Genomic DNA, 18,953 nt, shown 5'->3' with positions numbered 1-18,953 from the left:
TCCTTTTGGTTTTTCCTGAAAGGTTTATGTTCTAATAAATCTGTAATTTTCAAGGTACGCTTTTCTAAAGCAAAATGTGTATAAAGTTTTTCCATGTAATATAACTTTGCTTCTATAATGTAGTAGATGGAGTATGAATTGTTTGAATCTGAATTTATGGGCAAAATCCTCTACACCAGAATAGACCATTTAAATGCTAGGAGATTGGAGTCTATGACAAATGTTCAGAAATAATATTTTGAACTTAATGATTATGTTAAATGTGTTTTATGAAAGCGGAAAACTATCACTCTTTTATTATCAACTAATATTTCATCAAATTTCATCAGCCCCTATATTCAGATCATCCTAAAATGTGAACGATACATTGATATTGTAAGAAATTTCAAAATATGAATCTCTTGAGAAAAAAGCTACATCTTCAACAAATAATTGAAGACTCCTAAAATCCATTTCCTCCTATGTTGGACTTGTAATTATTTACATTTCAGAAGGTTTTCACAGAAATATATGCCTTCTGCAATTAACAATGAACATCCTCAGAGCTAGGAGTCCCCACATGTTTGATTATCGGGGTCTGAATAAAGGGTTTTCACTGTGTGTCTACAGAAGCACATACTTATGTTTAACTCAGTGTATTGAACAACTTTGATAAATAGACACAGGGCCACTTATGGTGTAATGATGGAAATATGTTTTGCATGCAACAAAGGCCCATATTAAAAGGTAAATGTTACAAAGATAATTTGTAGTATAAACGCATCTTTACAACAACTTAGAGCATTCATTTTTGATAAATATACTTTTCTGCATGAAATCATATTTAAAAGCTAACTTGCAGCAGCAACTTTTTTTGGTGACAATTCAATATTTTGTTCTTTTTGTGGGTGTTCTGTTTGTTTGCAGTCAGATGAGTGAGCCTCATAGCGGTTTGACGCTCAAATGTGCCAAGTGTGGAGTAGTTTCAACAACAGCTTTGTCAGCCACCACCGCCAGTAACGCCATGTTAGTCCCAATCATTTACATCTTCTTGTTACAAATCTTTTACAGTGCATGTGAGAAAATGCTATGATGAAAAAAAAAATTGTGTTTGCTAATACAAGAGCAGAGAGTATATTTAAATATTTGTAATTGGCAACTGTCTTTATAGCTATTGTGGGATAGTATATAAAAAAATAAATAAGACTCTCAAATGTCATCTGCTTTGTGGTTTCCAAGTTAATGGTCTTGGAACCACATACAAAAATGCTTTGTTGAATGGGGGTTTGGCTATGGCCTGGGGTGTGACGTACAGCTACGTGATGTTGCTTTCTTGGTCTCAACAGGGCGTCTCTTTGGAGCTCCTGCGTGGTGTTGCCCCTCCTGGCTTTGACGTGGATGTCTGCAGTGCTGGCCATGACAGATAAACGCTCCATATTGTTTCAAATACTTTTTGCTGTGTTTGATTCATTGCAAGGCTTTGTTATAGTCATGGTCCACTGCATTCTTCGGAGAGAGGTGAGAAGCATTCTTGTGATAGAGAACAGTGATGGTTGGAAGGGTATTTCCTGCTAACAAGAATGATCTTTTAATATCTTGATGTTCAGATTAAAGCTGTTCTCTTCCATTGACAATCACTTGGGAATCAAAGCTGAAGAAATGCTTTAAGAGACAGCTTGGGAGGGCCCCCAGCCCTCTGAAAGTGACAGATTAGAACAGATGGGACTATGCCAGGAAAAACAAAACCAGAGGTGTCAAAAGGCAGGGAGAATAGATTTAAGAGAAGCTACATGGAGTGATTTGTATAAATAAGTCTGTTAGAAAAACTAGTGAATAAGAGGGCATAGAGGCATATGTTTTAAAGACACAGTTCATGAGCATAATGCAGTGATAGTTCTTAAGCTCATTCCCTAACTCATGTTTCTTCACACAGCACACCCTCATTGCATATATTAACTAATACTATTTTAAGTAGAAAACATTGAAGATGAATTCTTAGTTCTTTTGTCTCTTTGCTAAGTTTTGGTTATGATTATGATGGATTATTGCTTTTGATATGGATGTTTACTCTTAGGAAAACACTAAAAATGTATATAGCGAGACATGATAGGCAGTGATTGTCTCCAAGAACTGTAGACGTATTATCATATCAGCATTTATCTGGATCATGATTGAGGTTCATTGTCAGTAGTAGGGAAAGAAAGAAGTCATATTTCATGAATGGAGACACTAAGTAGCATCAGATCCATCCAGGACAGTAAGAGATTTCAGACTTGAGTTGTTTAGAAATCAAATGTTGTTTTCCAACCTGTGTGAAAATTCTTTTGAATGCTTGCAAGCACTGAGAATATTTACAAGGTTTATGAGTCATTTTAGCATTTACTCTAAGGATGAGTGGTGACAAAAACACACATGACATAGTGCCATGCTAGTCATTTTGAGAAAACAATCTAGTCTGTCATTTTGCATTATCTAGCTTGTTTGAGAACTTTATTGCAATGTGCACATTGCAAAAAAACACATGTGCATATGAGTATAAACCCTATAGTTTTGCAGTGATGTGCAGAGGTTACCAGTGGCTTTTACCTGATTTATCAGATGGGAAGAACAATATTTATGAGCTATTTTATTTTATTTTTAATTATACTTTAAGTTCTGAGACGCATGTGCAGAAAGGGCAGGTTTGTTATATAGGTATGCATGTGCCATGGTGGTTTGCTGCACCCATCAACCCGACATCTACATTAGGTATTTCTCCTAATGCTATCCCTCCTCTAGCCCCCTACCCTCTGACAGACCCTGGTGTATGATGTTCCCCTCCCTGTGTCCATGTGTTCTCATTGTTCAACTCCCACTTATGAGTGAGAACATGCAGTGTTTGGGTTTCTGTTCCTGTGTTAGTTCGCTGAGAATGATGGTTTCCAGCTTCATCCATGTCCCTGCAAAGGACATGAACTCATCCTTTTTCAATAGCTGCGTAGTATTCCATGGTGTATATGTGTCTATCATTGACGGGCATTTGGATTGGTTCCAAGTTTTTGCTATTGTAAAGAGTGCTGCAATAAACACACGTGTACCTGTGTCTTTATAGTAGAATGATGTATAATCCTTTGGGTATATAACCAGTAATGGGATTGCTGGGTCAAATGGTATTTCTGGTTCTAGATCCTTGAGGAATCATCACACTGTCTTCCACAATGGTTGAGCTAATTTACACTCCCACCAACAGTGTAAAAGCCTTCCTATTTTTCCACATCCTCTCCAGGATCTGTTGTTTCCTCACTTTTTAATGATCACCATTCTAACTGGCATAAGGTGGTATCTCATTGTGGTGTTGATTTACATTTCTCTAATGACCGGTGATGATGATCTATTTTTCATATGTTTGTTGGCTGCATAAATGTCTTAATAAGATACAGATGTCAGTAATAAACCCACATGTATTCTAAGAGCACGCTATGAAGAAAATCAATGAAAACCAATAAACAGTAACTTCACATTGCAAGGGGAGAAGAGTATTTTAGCATTTAAAAAGTCTGATGTCGTTTACAGTTGCCAAGCCTTACTATTCCCTTAGCAAATTTCTACCTAGAATATCAGCATTAAAAATCTTCCAAGTATTGAATTATTTATAGACCAAAGGAGTAGAAATTAAGAGGAAATTGAATAATAATTTAGCTTGTGTTCTCCAACTATAACTATCTTATGGGTCTGCTATATTAATATTATCGCTAATAATTAAGTAATGAGATTGTTCTAAATGAGTAGACACATAATACATTTTTGATTGATGATTAAGGATGAAGTATTTCAGGTTTTAAGTAAGATACATGATGATATACCTACATGCAGTTTTTAGAAGATATTAGTACCTTAGCTGTTTATGAGTAGAACAGTGCTGCATCACTATATAAGCTTCTCTTTTTCTTCAGAATAAGCTTGCTAGATAGTCTTAAGCTATCATCAAAATATGCAGGTTTTAAAGTGGCAGATATTATGGTGGCTAATTATCAAATGTTTGCTGTTTACATGAAGAAAAATACTTGGCACAAAAATTCTTGATTTCCCTCAGAACTTTTTCATACTTGCTAATTGGACCATTAACTGTCAAAAACATGATTTACAAGTAATTAAATCAATCATATAATAAATACTTCTGCTAAAGTAGGTGTCTCTAAATACATGTTTTCTGTACTAATAGAAAATAAAAGTATAGATACATCTCTGTTGTTGCATTTTCAATTATTAGTTCAAGTTGAATAATTTTATAGAAAATGAATTAACAGCAGAGTGTCATAACACTCTTTATCTGCATCATTGAAATGGCAAATCACGTATTTCTTTTTTTTTTAATTGAATGTTAAAAGTACCCTATGACATTGCTGTAAATACACAGAGCAGATTTCAGGTATATGGCAATTCTGCTTCAGAATTCCTAGAGGAAGATTTTATTTAAACACCTTGTTTAGAAGGATTTTACAGATCCCAGGAAGATATCATAGGAGGCCTCATTTGGAACACGGAAATTCTTTTTGACCTCCTAAAGGTGTTTTGCCTGACACTAGCAATGGGTATATCTCAGATCACTTGTGATCACATTGCCCTGACATTACCACGGTTCAAGAGAAGAGAAGTATCTTCCCATTTCCTCTGTGTCTCCACTGAACAGTAATTTCATAAAGATTTACCAAAGCAAATGGAATAGACAGCTACATGTAAAACATTAGGTAGTGATTTATATCTATTAATCTACTTGATAAATTATAATTGGATCCTAGAAATATAGTTTTATCTCTACTGCTCTTCACTTTAAAATATTTGCTTCACTAAAATTCATGTGGGCTTTTATTTCTTAAAAATATATAAGCAATGTAAAATATATATTTTGTAATGTAGAGACTGGATATATATATATATATATTTCTATTTCTATGTATTTTTGACAGACACTAACATAATTTGGTCTTTAATAACTGTCCCAATATTAATTCAGAAGGCTTTACCCATATTTATTATTTCTGTGGAGGAGGTGGTCTACACAGGGGAAGAATATAGCCTTGCAGTTTAAGAAGGAGAAAAGAAGTGAAATACTATAACTATGATATTTTTAATGTGCTGCGTATGGAGCCTACTTTATTTTAAAAGTGACTTTGCTTTTAGTGGGTCCAATTTTAAAATCATTTCAAATCAGGAGAAAAGGGAGAAATGATTACTCTGTCTTGCCAAATCAATTATATCCCACTAAAAAAATTTTGAATGTTTGCAGAACTATTTGTTCTGACCTTCAGATCTAAAATCTTAATATTTAAACTTTATAAAATTTATATTCTTGAAAATACAGTTTCTTCTTCTGAAATAACTTTTCTATTGAATTACTTTACTAAATCTCTCTGGAAAAAAAAGACAAAAAGAGGAAATAAGAATAAAAAAAAGAAGCCATCTGATTCATCACAATGCATACTTCTAGCAACAGAACCTAAATCTTAGAAGCTAATATATATAACAGCTAATAAGACAGAATTTAATACAACGAGTATAGAGGCTTTCCTTCTTTTATCCATCATTGGTTTTTTAGAATTTATTTGAATTAAACAGATAACAGAATATAGTATTTACTATTCCTCACATTGCTATGGAAATGGAAAGACACAAGAGTTAGGAAACCTTTGAAATAGTTACTGTTGCTAGGAAACCACTTTCTTGGTGCCTGCACATTCTTCTCATCTTTCTGTCTCTGGCTGTGCCTGGCTCTAAGACAATCTTACAGCTCTATGTCAGAGGGGGAAAATCACAAGATCGTGATACAAAGCAAGCCACAATAAAACTATTTCATTAAATGGTAGGATAAAAGGAAAGTGCTTAAATGGATAATTTTGTTATATCAGTGTATGAGAATCCTGTGGCTGTTCTGAAGCATCACCAACAGGGCCAAACTCCTCTTTTCTCTTTCCCAAGCACTGGCAGGAGGTATAGGCTGCACCAGATGAGGTCCCAAAATCTGTATCCAAACCTGTGAAGTCATCTTGTAGGGAAATGCTTAAAATAAAAACCTTTTCTTTCTTCCTTCTCCCACTCCCACCCTTTTTAAGCCTATTTTCTATTTAGTCTTATTATTTCCACAAGGCGTATAGATAAACAAAATGATTTACATGCATATGGCAGTGAATATGTAAAACAGACAAGCACCCTTACTTCTCTAATGTAAAACGAATAATATTCCAAAGTAAATTAGTAAAAAAGTAAATGAAGCCAGTAGTGATGAAATAACTAGATAAAAATATGTAAAGAGTCCATATTGCACATAATATAGCTCAGATAGTTACGTGAACCTCCAGGTTTGACTGCTTACAGGGAAATTGAGTATGACTCTTTAGCATGGAAGAGTATACCTGTGCCTTCCTTTACTGCAGGATGGGTCAGCTGTCTTAGTTGGTCTTTGAAGAGGAAGGAGGAGGTGATAAGAGACTTCAAAACTCATGGGTTCCTAAGGGAGCAATGAGGTTAGAAGATTAGGGAAGTGAAGGTTTCTGTTAGAGGAAGATGGAGAAAGGTTACTGGGCATATGGTTTCCATGGAGTGGGGCCTGTGGTGAATAATAGAGAGTTTGATTCTTCTCTGGGACCATATGAAGCATATGGAGACATAAAGCAAATGATGTGATCCTGGACCCTAGTGATTTTTTTTTTGGATAGCTATGACTGAAGCAGCGAAAGAAAAACAATACTGATGACATTTGAGGACAAAGCATTGACTAAGTGATGTTTTGTGCTTTCCGGTCAGGGTGTTCAATGACCATGATAAGTGGCCATTATGAGTGGTCTCACAAAGAAAGTTAAATCGATTTCAGAGTTCATAAGTAGCTCAGGGCAGGGAGGGTCAGAGTACTGATTCTAACATTTTGAGCTTGCTCGGAAGGTGGTTGTACTGATTTTAACATTTTGATTCTAACATTTTGAGCTTCCTCAGAAGAAAACTTCAGGCCAGTTTCCCTGATGAACATCAATGTAAACATCCTCAATAAAATACTGGCAAACCGAATCCAGCAGCACATGAAAAATCTTACCCACTTTGATCAAATTGGCTTCATGCCTGGGATGCAAGTCTGGTTCAAAATATGCAAATCACTAAATGTAATCCATCACATGAACAGAACCAATTACAAAAACTACGTGATTATCTCAATAGATGCAGAAAAGGCCTTTGACAAAATTCAACAGCCCTTCATGCTAAAAACCATCAATAAACTAGGTATTGATGGAACTTATCTCAAAACAATAAGAGCTATTTATGACAAAACCACAGCCAATATCATACTGAATGGGCAAAAGCTGGAAGCATTCCCTTTGAAAACTGGCACTAGATAAGGATGCCCTCTCTCACCACTCCTATTCAACAGAGTATTGAAAGTTCTGGCCAGGGCAATCAGGCAAGAGAAAGAAATAAAGCGTATTCAAATAGGAAGAGAGGAATTCAAATTGTCTCTCTTTGCAGATGACATGATTGTATATTTGGAAAACCCTATTGTCTCAGCCCAAAATCTCCTTAAGCTGGTAAGCAACTTCAGCAACGTCTCAAGATAACAAAATTAATGTGCAAAAATCACAAGCATTCCTACACACCAATAATAGACAAACAGAGAGCCAAATTATGAGTGAACTCCCATTCACAATTGCTTCAAAGAGAATAAAATACCTGGGAATCCAACTTACAAGGGATGTGAAGGACCTCTTCAAGGAGAACTGCAAACCACTGCTCAAGGAAATAAAGAGAGGACACAAACAAATGGAAAAACATTCCATGCTCATGGATAGGAAGAATGAATATCATGAAAATGGCCATACTACCCAAAGTAATTTATAGATTTAATGCTATCTCTATCAAGCTACAATTGACTTTCTTCACAGAATTAGAAAAAACTACTTTAAGTTTCACATGGAACCAAAAAAGAACCTGTATAGCCAAGACAATCCTAAGCATAAAGAACAAAGCTGGAGGCATCATGCTACCTGACTTAAAACCATACTACAAGGCTACAGTAACCAAAAGAGCATGGTACTAGTACCAAAACAGATATATAGACTAATGGAACAGAACAGAGACCAACCTATGGAATGGGAGAAAATTTTTGCAATCCATCCATCTGACAGAGGGCTAATATCCAGAATCTACAAGGAACTTAAACAAATTTACAAGAAAAAGAAGTGGGCAAAGGATATGAACAGACACTTTTCAAAAGAAGACATTTATGCAGCCAACAAACATGAAAAATAGCTCATCATCACCGGTCATTAGAGAAATGCAAATCAAAACCACAGTGAGATACCATCTCATGCCAGTTAGAATGGTGATCATTAAAAAGTGAGGAAACAGCAGATGCTGGAGAGGATGTGGATAAATAGGAAGGCTTTTACACTGTTGGTGGGAGTGTAAATTAGCTCAACCATTGTGGAAGACAGTGTGATGATTCTTCAAGGATCTAGAACCAGAAATACCATTTGACCCAGCAATCCCATTACTGGGTATATACCCAGAGGATTATAAATCAAGGGTAGAACCAGAAATACCATTTGACCCAGCAATCCCATTACTGGGTATATACCCAAATGATTATACATCATTCTACTGTAAAGACACATATACATGTGTGTTTATTGCAGCACTCTTCACAATAGCAAAACCTTGGAGCCAACCCAAATGCCCGTCAATGATAGACTGGATAAAGAAAATGTGGCACATATACACCATGGAATTCTATGAAGCCATAAAAAAGAATGAGTTCATGTCCTTTGCAGGGATGTGGATGAAGCTGGAAACCATCATTCTCAGCAAACTAACACAGGAACTGAAAACCAGACACTGCATATTCTCACTCATAAGTGGGAGTTGAACAGTGAGAACACAGGACACAGGGAGGGGAACATCACACACCAGGGCCTGTCAGGAGTTGGGGGCCTAGGGGAGAGATAGCATTAGGAGAAATACCTAATGTAGATGTTGGGTTGACGGCTGCAGCAACCACCATGGCACGTGTATACCTATGTAACAAACCTGCATGTTCTGCATAGTTATCCCAAAACTTAAAGTATAATAATAATAAATAAAAGAATTAAGCAAGATGGGAGTTGGTTCCTAAGAGCTTTATGCTTGTCAGCCTGATTGAAAGTTCATAAAGAAACACATTTCAGAAAAATGTTGTTTCATTTGTAATAAAATAGGATGTGGGACCAGGCACAGTGGCTCATGCCTGTAATCCTAGCACTTTTTTGGGGAGCCAAGATGGGAGGATTGCTTGAGGCCTGGACTTTTAGATCAGTCTGGGCAACACAGTGAGACCCCCATCTCTACAAAAAAAATTTAAAAAACATTTAGCCAGGTGTGGTGGTGTGCACCTGTATTACCAGCTACTCAGGAGGATAAGGCAGGAGGGTTGCTTGAGCTCAGGAGGTCAAGGCTGCAGTGAGCCATGACTGAGCCACTGCACTCTAGCCTGGGTGACAGAGTGAGGCCTCATCTCTAAAAAGAAAAAAAAAAAAATAGAATGAGGTATTTTGTAATGGGAGAATGTCTGCAGGTTTATTTAAAAATAAACCTGGATTTTACCAGAACAGAGAATGAGGCACACAAAAACTGCTTTTAAATAAGAGCATGGGCATGACACAGGCAAGGACAATATGCTCATATTCTTATATACCTTTCCAAGAAATCACCAACCTCATTTGACCCAAAAGTCATCCCACTTCTTAGGCAGGGAAATGTAAATTCGAATTCTCCTTCTGGTTTAAGCTTTCCTGACTTAGCAAAATTGCAATTATATTATGAATATTTACATCAGTCTTGATTTTCACACATGATTCTCCTAGTCCATGCAGAGATTTAAGGGGTTAACAAGAGCATGAAATAAGATGGGTGAAATGGTATCAGTAAAAAAGTTCAGACAAAGAGTTCATAACAGAAATTGACAAACTCTGTCATGCCTGCCAGTTAACATCAAACCATTGCTTGCTGTTACCCACAGTTCTTCTGCGGAAGCCTCACACTGCCCTCCCAGCTGTTCCCTACTCTGGGTAGCAGTATGGTGCTTCTGTCTATACTCAAGAAGAGTAGGTTGGGCATGGTGGCTCACGCCTGTAATCCCAGCACTTTGGGAGGCTGAGGCGGGTGGATCACCTGAGATCAGGAGTTCAAGACCAGCCTGGCCAACATGATGAAACCCTGTCTCTACTAAAAAATGCCAAAAAAAAAAAAAAAAAAAGAATTAGCTGGGCATGGTGGCAGGCGCCTGTAGTCCCAGCTACTCAGGAGGCTGAGGCAGAGAATCACTTGAACCCAGGAGGCGGAGGTCGTAGTGAGCTGAGATCATGCCACTGCACTCCAGCCTGCCTGACAGAGCAAGACTCTGTCAAAAAAAAAAAAAAGAAAGAAAAAGAAAAGTAGGTGGACAAACTAATAACCGGAGGTTCGATGTGTCTTAAATAAAGGTTCAGAGTGAAAACTTATCTGATTAACTCATTTCTTATTTTTTATCTAAATCAGGAAAGGTTGGAAATTATGGTACAGCAACTTAATTTCTGACCAATTGGAAATAGTTGTTTTGGTTTATTCCTTCACTTAAACTATCTTATTCTTTGATCAGTAAGACAATAGGGTGGTACATTGGAATGAAGACTAGCTTTCAAGTCAAGTGACCTGATTCCATTCCCAGCTCTGCTACTTGTTATTGTTATGATCTTGAGCAAGTTACTTAAGCTCTCTAAGCTTCAGGGTCCTCTTCTATGACACTGAAATAATGTCTGCCACAAAGGGGATGGCATGAGGCCGAAATGAAATGTCACCTGAAGAAGGCATGGGATCGTGGTGTCTGACACATAATTTCCCTTTCCTTCCTTTCTATTCTCTTGCTGAAGAAATGCTGCTACATATTTTTCAGATCATGCACATGCCATATACTTTAGAGAAGCTTATATGACCTCCTCGAACTGATATAAAAAATAATTTGAAGGTAAAGAGGTATAACAATTTTAGAGATTAAGCGATCTTTTAGATATTAAGGGATTCTAATAGAAAGTCATTGGGACTGAAATTTGGCTCTGGAGCGCATGTTTCTTTCATTGTATAGTAAATGGCAGACTTTTTGTGTATTTGCTTTGCTATCAGCAAAGTCATTTAATATTTTAATAATGTGAAGTCACTCATAATTCATTCATATTAATGGTTATATCAAGTGTCATAATACATACGAAATTGAAAAGTCATTCCTTTCATGATTAGATTGTATAGAATGTAATGATTACAAACAGCTGAGCTGTTTGTTCAAATATGAAACAATGACAGGAATGAGATTCAAAAAATAAAAGGCCACATAAGAAAGTCTTCTCCCCTGAAGGAAAAATTACAAATAATAACAAGAATGTAACTTTACTTATTTTCCTGGTTTAAAATAATCCTCTTGAATAGGAAATCAAGAATAATTACTGTAGGTAAAACTGTCATCTTAAAAGTGAAGATTCAGGGTCTGATTTGCTCAGTAGCTAAATACAGAACCCGTTTCAAACTGTGTAGCTCTTTCCTGTGAGGTTTGTCTGAATTGCAACACTGCCAAACATCGCTCAGTGCTCTTCCCCAGCAATCTCTCTAACTCTGGCACCGGCTTCCACAATGACACTCTGCCAGCTGCCTTCAGAGCGAGGACCCATCTAGAAGCTCTCAGCCTGCTGCTGTTGATATAAAGTGAATCCCTCTCCTGGTTCAGAAGACAAGAGCTAGACACACCCCTACAAACCTCTTTGAACTCATGTCTCATCCAAAAATCCATCAGAGTTTATAGCTTTTTCAGGAGTTTTTAGAGCAGCCCCCAGCAGGAGCCAGTCAAAATAACTTTGGAAGTGCATGGTTGGTTTCTTTCAGGAGACAACCTTGACAGCTTATTGTTTTTTCTTCACCTTATTGTGTGATGTTTTTTACCATTCTTTTTTTTTCTTTTATTTTACAACATGCCATTAGGTTGCCTTAAAGTCTCCTAAATATCTCAGTGTTAGTTACATATCTGTTCTTTGCTACTCCTGCAGATATTTGACCCTCTGCCTATCAATTCAGGTGAAAGATCTATTACAGATTATTATAAAAAGAAGAAAACTTTGAAGTCTAGATTTTAACTGTGCCATAATTTATCTTAAATATTAAATGGTTTCCTATAGATTTAGTAAAAAATTGCATTTGCTGGTATCAAGTAATTTTTTAATGTTAATTTCACAAGAACTCAAAGATGCAATGATTTTAATATCTAATTAATCTTAAATTTAGTTGTTACCTAAATTAAGTGATTTTCCAAATGGTAAGTCAAAGAGTAATATTATTGCCAGGCATTACAAATATGACTATTGATACAGCATATTTTAATATTCTGGTTGAGAAAGCAATATCTAGATTCTGTCTTATTTTATTTGTGTGTGTGTGTTTTTTGCTTGTTTGAAATATAGACTTGCTTTTTACAAAAATTCAATTATTCCTCATCAGCACAATTCACATCAGTTCACCAAAATCAAGCCTCTCTCAGTTGACCAGATACAAAATTCAATTAATTATCCAAATGCATTCAAAGAGCTGTGAATGCTTTTTCCAGATACCATCTTGCCTGAAGTATTCTCTTCTGTGATAAGAAGTATGCACTATGAAATCTAATCATTCTTTCCTGACAGTGTTGGACAAATATTTAAGACTAATGCATCCAGATTCGCTAGATACTTTTTTTTTTTTTTTGAGACCGAGTCTTGCTCTTGTCACCCAGGCTGGAGTACAATGGCACAATTTCAGCTCACTGCAACCTCCACCTCCTGAGTTTAAGCAATTCTCCTCCCTCAGCCTCCCAAGTAGCTGGGATTACAGGCACCCACCACCACACCCTGCTAATTTGTTTATTTTCTTAGTAGAGACAGAGTTTTGCCATGTTCACCAGGATGGTCTCGAACTCCTGACCTCGTGTTCTGCCCACCTTGCCTCCCAAAGTGCTGGAATTACAGGCATGAGCCACCACACCCTGCCCCCTAGATACATTTTTAAGATTAAAAAAATAAATAAAATGGAGCATTTAGAATCAAGTAGAATTTTTTCTGCAAATCCTTCCAAATTAGGGGTGTCAGAGGCACTAAAAGTGGCAGAGAATCCAGCACTTAAATTGTGACATTTATATGACCATTAAAATAACCTTGAATTTACTGGAGAATATTTATTCTTTTTTGATTTATATTTCTTCTGAGTAGCGTTTAATGGTTCATGAAGCTGACACCATCGTTCGGTGTACAAATGCCCTTAATCTATCGTCCTATGTGGGAGTTTGGTAGTGGAAGGTATTGATTTTATACGTGCGTGTGTTCTGAAAAGACTTGGATTTCTTTTACATCTCCTTTAAGCAACTAAGAGTTGATTTTGAAGAGAAACCTACAGAAATTATATTTCCATATTTTATAGTCAATCAAAAATATTGGCAACTATGCTTTGAAGGTCTGAAAATTGGGAGTGGTTACAAGGACCATTCGAATTAATCTCTGGTATTACCAAAATGTTTCTCATTTTATATATGCTGATCTAGAAATATATTTGATAGAAACCTTCATGAGACAAGCTCCCAGAAGGCACCATTGCTAACATAGTTTATCTTCCTTTGTAAAATGTGTTTCTTTAATAGTTGCCTTGAGGCGCAAACAGAAAATTAATATGTACCTATTTTTCTGACATTGGTTTCTAGGAATTTTTGTAAAAACAGATATACTTTCTTAGTGGTTTCCCCAAATCAAATGTCTGCATAATAGAAAAAGTAATAATCTGACAAATACTAGACTCATTACCAATTTTTGTTTACTAATGTCTCTCTTTAAAACATACAACAACTTCTTAATCTAAAAAGGAGAAGCTTAAAAGCCTTCGCATCTGATAAATCTAATTTTGTCCTGGTTGTGTCTCCTTTACTAGGAAAAGCTAGATGATTTAGTTCTAAATATTTATTCAGTTCTTCAGGAAAAGATGATCAGACTAGATTTCACTACATCTGTACTTTAACTGATGTGTTTGAAAAAGGAAATAAGAAATTACCTTGCTGGGTGTCAGGTAATGCATTCTTTTTCAAAGAAATTCTAGATTTAGAAATGTTAGAGTAATAGAATGGAAGACAGATCAGAGAACACTGAGTCTATCCCCATTCCTTCATTTCACAGACATTATGGCTGCATCAGTAGGATTAGAACTGGAGGTGGAGAAATAGAAGTGGACAGAGGTCTCATTATTGGGCCAGTTGGCCAATCTTTGGTTGTGACTAGACTTGGTGTCAGTTTCCAAATCCTGCAATGTGACAATTTTGGAAAGAGGCTACTAATGACTATGACATAGGTGAGAGGACAAGGAGGAAGCTGAAAACAACATAATAGGCTCAGTTTTGTTTTGTTTTGTTTCCTGGCCAACAGGTATATCTGAATATCTCACATCAAAATGGTGACAAGAGATCTTATATCAGGGCTTCTCAAAAATGAAAACCTCTCTATATTAACCTTAGTAGTCCCCATAATGGTGCATCAGTAAAATAGGAAAATATAACATCATCTATGCTTTGTTTTTTAATCCAACAAAACAGAGTGTAATAAACAAGAAAGAGAATGTCAATAATATGAAGTTAGAAAAACAAAGTAGTGAAATGACATTGACTTGGGATAGGTAGCTACCTGTAAAGATGTCCATCAACAGCTCCTGGGGAGCTTGATGAACCTCTCGAATTGGAAAGAACAGGCTGATGCTGAGACACTGTAGGAAGAGAATAACTATTGATTGCTCTTTATGTTTGCTTCTCAGCTATTCATGTTCCTTCACTTCTTTTTTAATAAAAGAATTAATGTAATGTTCCTAGAACTTTCATGAGATATGTTTGTTCTTTCTTCAGAATTTGATTATAAATGGATATTAAGGAAGTTTGGCTTTGCAAAGTGACTTTTTATTGGCAAGTCAGTCCACCAGAAGTAGTGCTGTTTTGTTTCCCTTTTGTTTAATTGTGTTTTGTTTTTATATCAGGGCACAAAGGGAGACAAGAGATAGTCTACTCAAAGATTTCTTACATGAGACATAAAAAGAAACATCCCAAATCAATTTCTGTCAAAAGATCATTGAATAATCTCATTTTTCACAATATTTAAAGCTGTTAGGAAGATTATGCCATACCAAATAGTAAATCCCCTTAAAAGACACACATATTATTTGCAACAGTGGAATAAATCTGCCTTCTGGCAAGAATTATTAGTGTTGAACAGATATAGCTATTTTGATAGCTAAGGAGTTCCCAGCATTTCCCTCTATAGGTTATGGTAAGCAATAAATTTCCTTGGCATACAGCAAAAGTCCAGGTACACCAGCATTTGTATTAAAAAGTAAACAAGGCAGGGCACGGTGGCTCATGCCTGTAATCCCAGCACTTTGGGGGGCCGAGGTGGGTGGATCACCTGAGGTCGGGAGTTCGAGACCAGCCTGACCAACATGGAGAAACCCCATCTCTACTAAAAATACAAGATTAGCTGGGCGTGGTGGCGCATGCCTGTGATCCCAGCTACTTGAGAGGCTGAGGCAGGAAAATCGCTTGAACTCGGGAGGCAAAGGTTGCAGTAAGCCAAGATCGCACCATTACACTCCAGCCTGGGCAACAAGAGTGAAACTCCATCTCAAAAAATAATAGTAATAACAACAACAACAACAACAACAATAATAATAATAATAATAATTTCTTTTAACAAAGAAGTAAACAAAATCAGTGTAAGATTGTAAAATCAATGATAACCACTGCCTCAGAGTTGATTGCCAATATAGATAATATCTTGTCATTACTAAGAGAGAAGAAAAGTAATGTGTTCCCCCTCCCCACAGGTTCAGGATGCATTTAGATGCCGATTGAGAAACTGTCAGGATCCCATCAATGCAGACTCTTCAAGTTCTTTTCCTAATGGACATGCTCAAATCATGGTGAGTTTTTATTTTTCCACTGCTTGTTAATTAAGTCATGATTTCTCAAGGGAATAGAAGAATTCCTTGTTAGTAAAATAGTGTAAAAATCTCACTTTGATTGACTTTGGCTTCAGTTCATTAATAGACTGCAAACTCTGGTACCACATAAGCGTCATCTCCAGATGGCTTCAGAGTCCAGGACATGTTGTTGGTTCCCTGGGGTGTTGAGTGTGGCAGTCCTATGCAACACTGCAGAGTATGTTCCTCCTTGCATACAATTAGGGCTAATGATTTGTGCGTAGGAGCCTGTGGATGTCTTTTACAGATCAGAACACTGTGAACCTGCACTTCTAGTCTTAAAGCAGTGGTTCTTGCCCCTAGTGAAACATTGGAATCATCAGGGGAGCCATGCCACAGACCAAATAAAATCAAAATCTTGGGAGTGGGACCTAGGTATTGGTGATTCCAGTATGCAGCCTAAGATGAGAACCACTGTCCTAAAGCGTAAGGAGTAGCCACCCTTTTAGTGAAAGGTCAGTTATTGTATGGGAGCTCTGGCTATTATTGGAATCAAAGTGTACTATAGGTATAACCACTTTGATGTATTTTAGAAATAAGATGATATTTAAACTGTGTCATTTAAAGCAGGAATTAAATAGGAAAGTTTTATTTTTACAGTATATTCGATTTATTAACTTTTTTGAACCAGGCAACAATGATAAGCTAGATGATACATTAGTAACTAAGACTTTGCAAATAATCAACTCCTTACTAAAAACAAATAGATAACCAAAATCTCTGATTTAAAATATTAATAGGGAAAGGCATTTGATTGGAAGACCCTGATTAAGATAAGGAAATTTTATCATTTCAAAAATTAATTGATTCGTTTAAAATAAAAGTTTTAGGAAAATATGAGGTCACAACTAAACCCCAGAAGGTTCTCGAACAGATGAGTATGGTTTAATCTTCAATTTTAAGTCCTAAACCTGAAAGCTTTTTGCCACATTTGAATCATTAGAAGAATCTACTTTGAGCCTAGTTTAACCTAGTTTGACAAAGCTGGATTATAAGATGTTACATTACAAGCAATATATTCAAATTGAATGTTTAAAAATACCAATAACAAACATAATTATTTCAGTATATTCATAATAATTCACAGTCTGATGTCTTTATTATGGTTAGAGAATTGCCTTAAAATTCTATCCTTCTAATATATGGTTACCAGTTTCCAGACTGAAGATGATACTGGGTATTGTATTGTCTTATTAAAATTGTATGGTATGTTTCCTTTGATTTTATTTAATATTTGGGCTCTAGGAAACACTGTTGAAAACAATCTAATTATACCTAGAGAAACTTCCTAGGCACAAAACAATAAACTTGTGCTGCCAACTTAGATATCTGTAAACTTCAGATAATCTGATTAGTAAAAGACACTTGAGGTCTTCATTAAATGATAGTTATATGTCTTCTTATTTCTTGTTACAGACAGACTTTGAAAAGGATGTAGACATTGCTTGTCGATCAGGTAAGCATATTTAGATTTTGAAAATCTAATCAGTAGGGATGTTACATCATTTCTATAGATTTTAATTTTAAAGAAAATACTGTGGTTTACACATCACATATTGTTCTGTGAAAGGGCTGTATATGTAAAGCAGCCCCCAAATGCCAAAGGAGCTGAGACACCAAAGAACGAGGCAGAAAAATCCAGTTGTTGGTTAAATTAGGGAGGATATTAGGGAACTTACAGACAGGAGTGTAGTCTTGGGCAGCAGCAAGACAGATAGATCCCCACACAGTTACTCTTCAGACACAGGGTTTATATACCATAGGGAAAGGGGATACATGCTGTATAGACAATTAAAGGCAACCCTCCAGAATAGGCAAGAGTGCTATGAGCCTCACAGCCTATAATTTGTACAATAACATCAAGGTTGCTTTGATCTAAAGGCAGAATTTGTAATGAGTACATGTTCTTACATTAAGTACAGTAAATAAAGTAAGAATCAGAAGGCATTCATAGGACTGGGGTTATTCAGAAGTCAAAATGGTGGATTAACATTCAAGATGGAGTCACTTTTGTCTCCATATTTATGTGTATGAATAAACAGAATCTTTAAAATGGAAGGATTATAGTAACAGAAGTGTGTTTGTGGAGGAAGAAGGCGGGGGAGGGGGAGAGAGAGAGAGAGAGAGCCAGAGAACGAACAAGAGAAATGAGAGAAAAACTAAGAATGGTTTATTGGAAACACCATGACAGCAGAAGAACTTTCACATGGAGACATAAGGTTTCCATTCCACCAAGTAATGGTTTTTGAATGTAAGGCCAGTCAATTTAACCTCTCTGTGCCTCTATTTTATCATGTATGGAATATGGGTTATTGTAAAGATGAAATTGCATTGTCTGTATGTGTGTTAAGTTTGTTGTGGTTTTAAGTTTACAAAGAATCAAGAGAAACTCTGCAGCACGTCCTGTTTAGAGGGCTTGTATGCCATAATTTCCCAGCCTGTGGCTAAATTCTCACCAGAGTAGATGGCTCAATAGTTTTAAAGGGAATTATATGTTCAGTTTTGAGGGATAGTTCCAATTGTTGGAATATGGTCCTACGTAGGAACAGAATATGCCTCATTTTACCTTTTATTTGTTGATCTTGCTGCTGCCTTTTAAAACAACAGTGGGTATCTACTTCATCTAAATATCCAACTGCCTTAAAGCAATTATCATTTAGCCCAATCCAAGTATTTTTTCTTTAGATTAAACAAGTCTTATTTCATCATTCATTTCTTGTAGCATTCTCTGAGGCACGATACCCAAGGTAGCCTCCAATTTATCAATAATTTTAAATTATGGTGCCCAAATATATACATGTTCACCCAACATTTATCACAGTGGGCTCTTTATTTGTATTAATGTTATACACATTTGTGTATGATTTCTATTTCAGTACTAGTGTCAACTTACCTGAAATTCCTAAGACTTTTTGTAGGAGTTG

General features: G+C 36.3%; 1 protein-coding gene across 2 annotated transcripts in view; it reads left to right on the top strand.

Annotated features, from left to right (window-relative positions):
• The window catches only part of ADGRB3 (adhesion G protein-coupled receptor B3), a 748,566-nt gene that overhangs the window by 697,078 nt on the left and 32,535 nt on the right, over nucleotides 1–18,953 (top strand). For both annotated transcript variants that reach the window (XM_011963584.1, XM_011963583.1), the window contains 4 exons: nucleotides 907–1,005; nucleotides 1,326–1,497; nucleotides 15,874–15,969; nucleotides 17,446–17,485. In XM_011963584.1, the coding sequence (XP_011818974.1) occupies nucleotides 907–1,005; nucleotides 1,326–1,497; nucleotides 15,874–15,969; nucleotides 17,446–17,485 (407 nt within the window). The remainder of the gene's footprint in view (nucleotides 1–906; nucleotides 1,006–1,325; nucleotides 1,498–15,873; nucleotides 15,970–17,445; nucleotides 17,486–18,953) is intronic.

This window comes from Colobus angolensis, unplaced genomic scaffold (genome assembly GCF_000951035.1).
Source record: "Colobus angolensis palliatus isolate OR3802 unplaced genomic scaffold, Cang.pa_1.0 Scaffold613, whole genome shotgun sequence".
Lineage (NCBI taxonomy): Eukaryota > Metazoa > Chordata > Mammalia > Primates > Cercopithecidae > Colobus > Colobus angolensis.
This window is presented reverse-complemented; position numbering and strand designations above follow the sequence as displayed.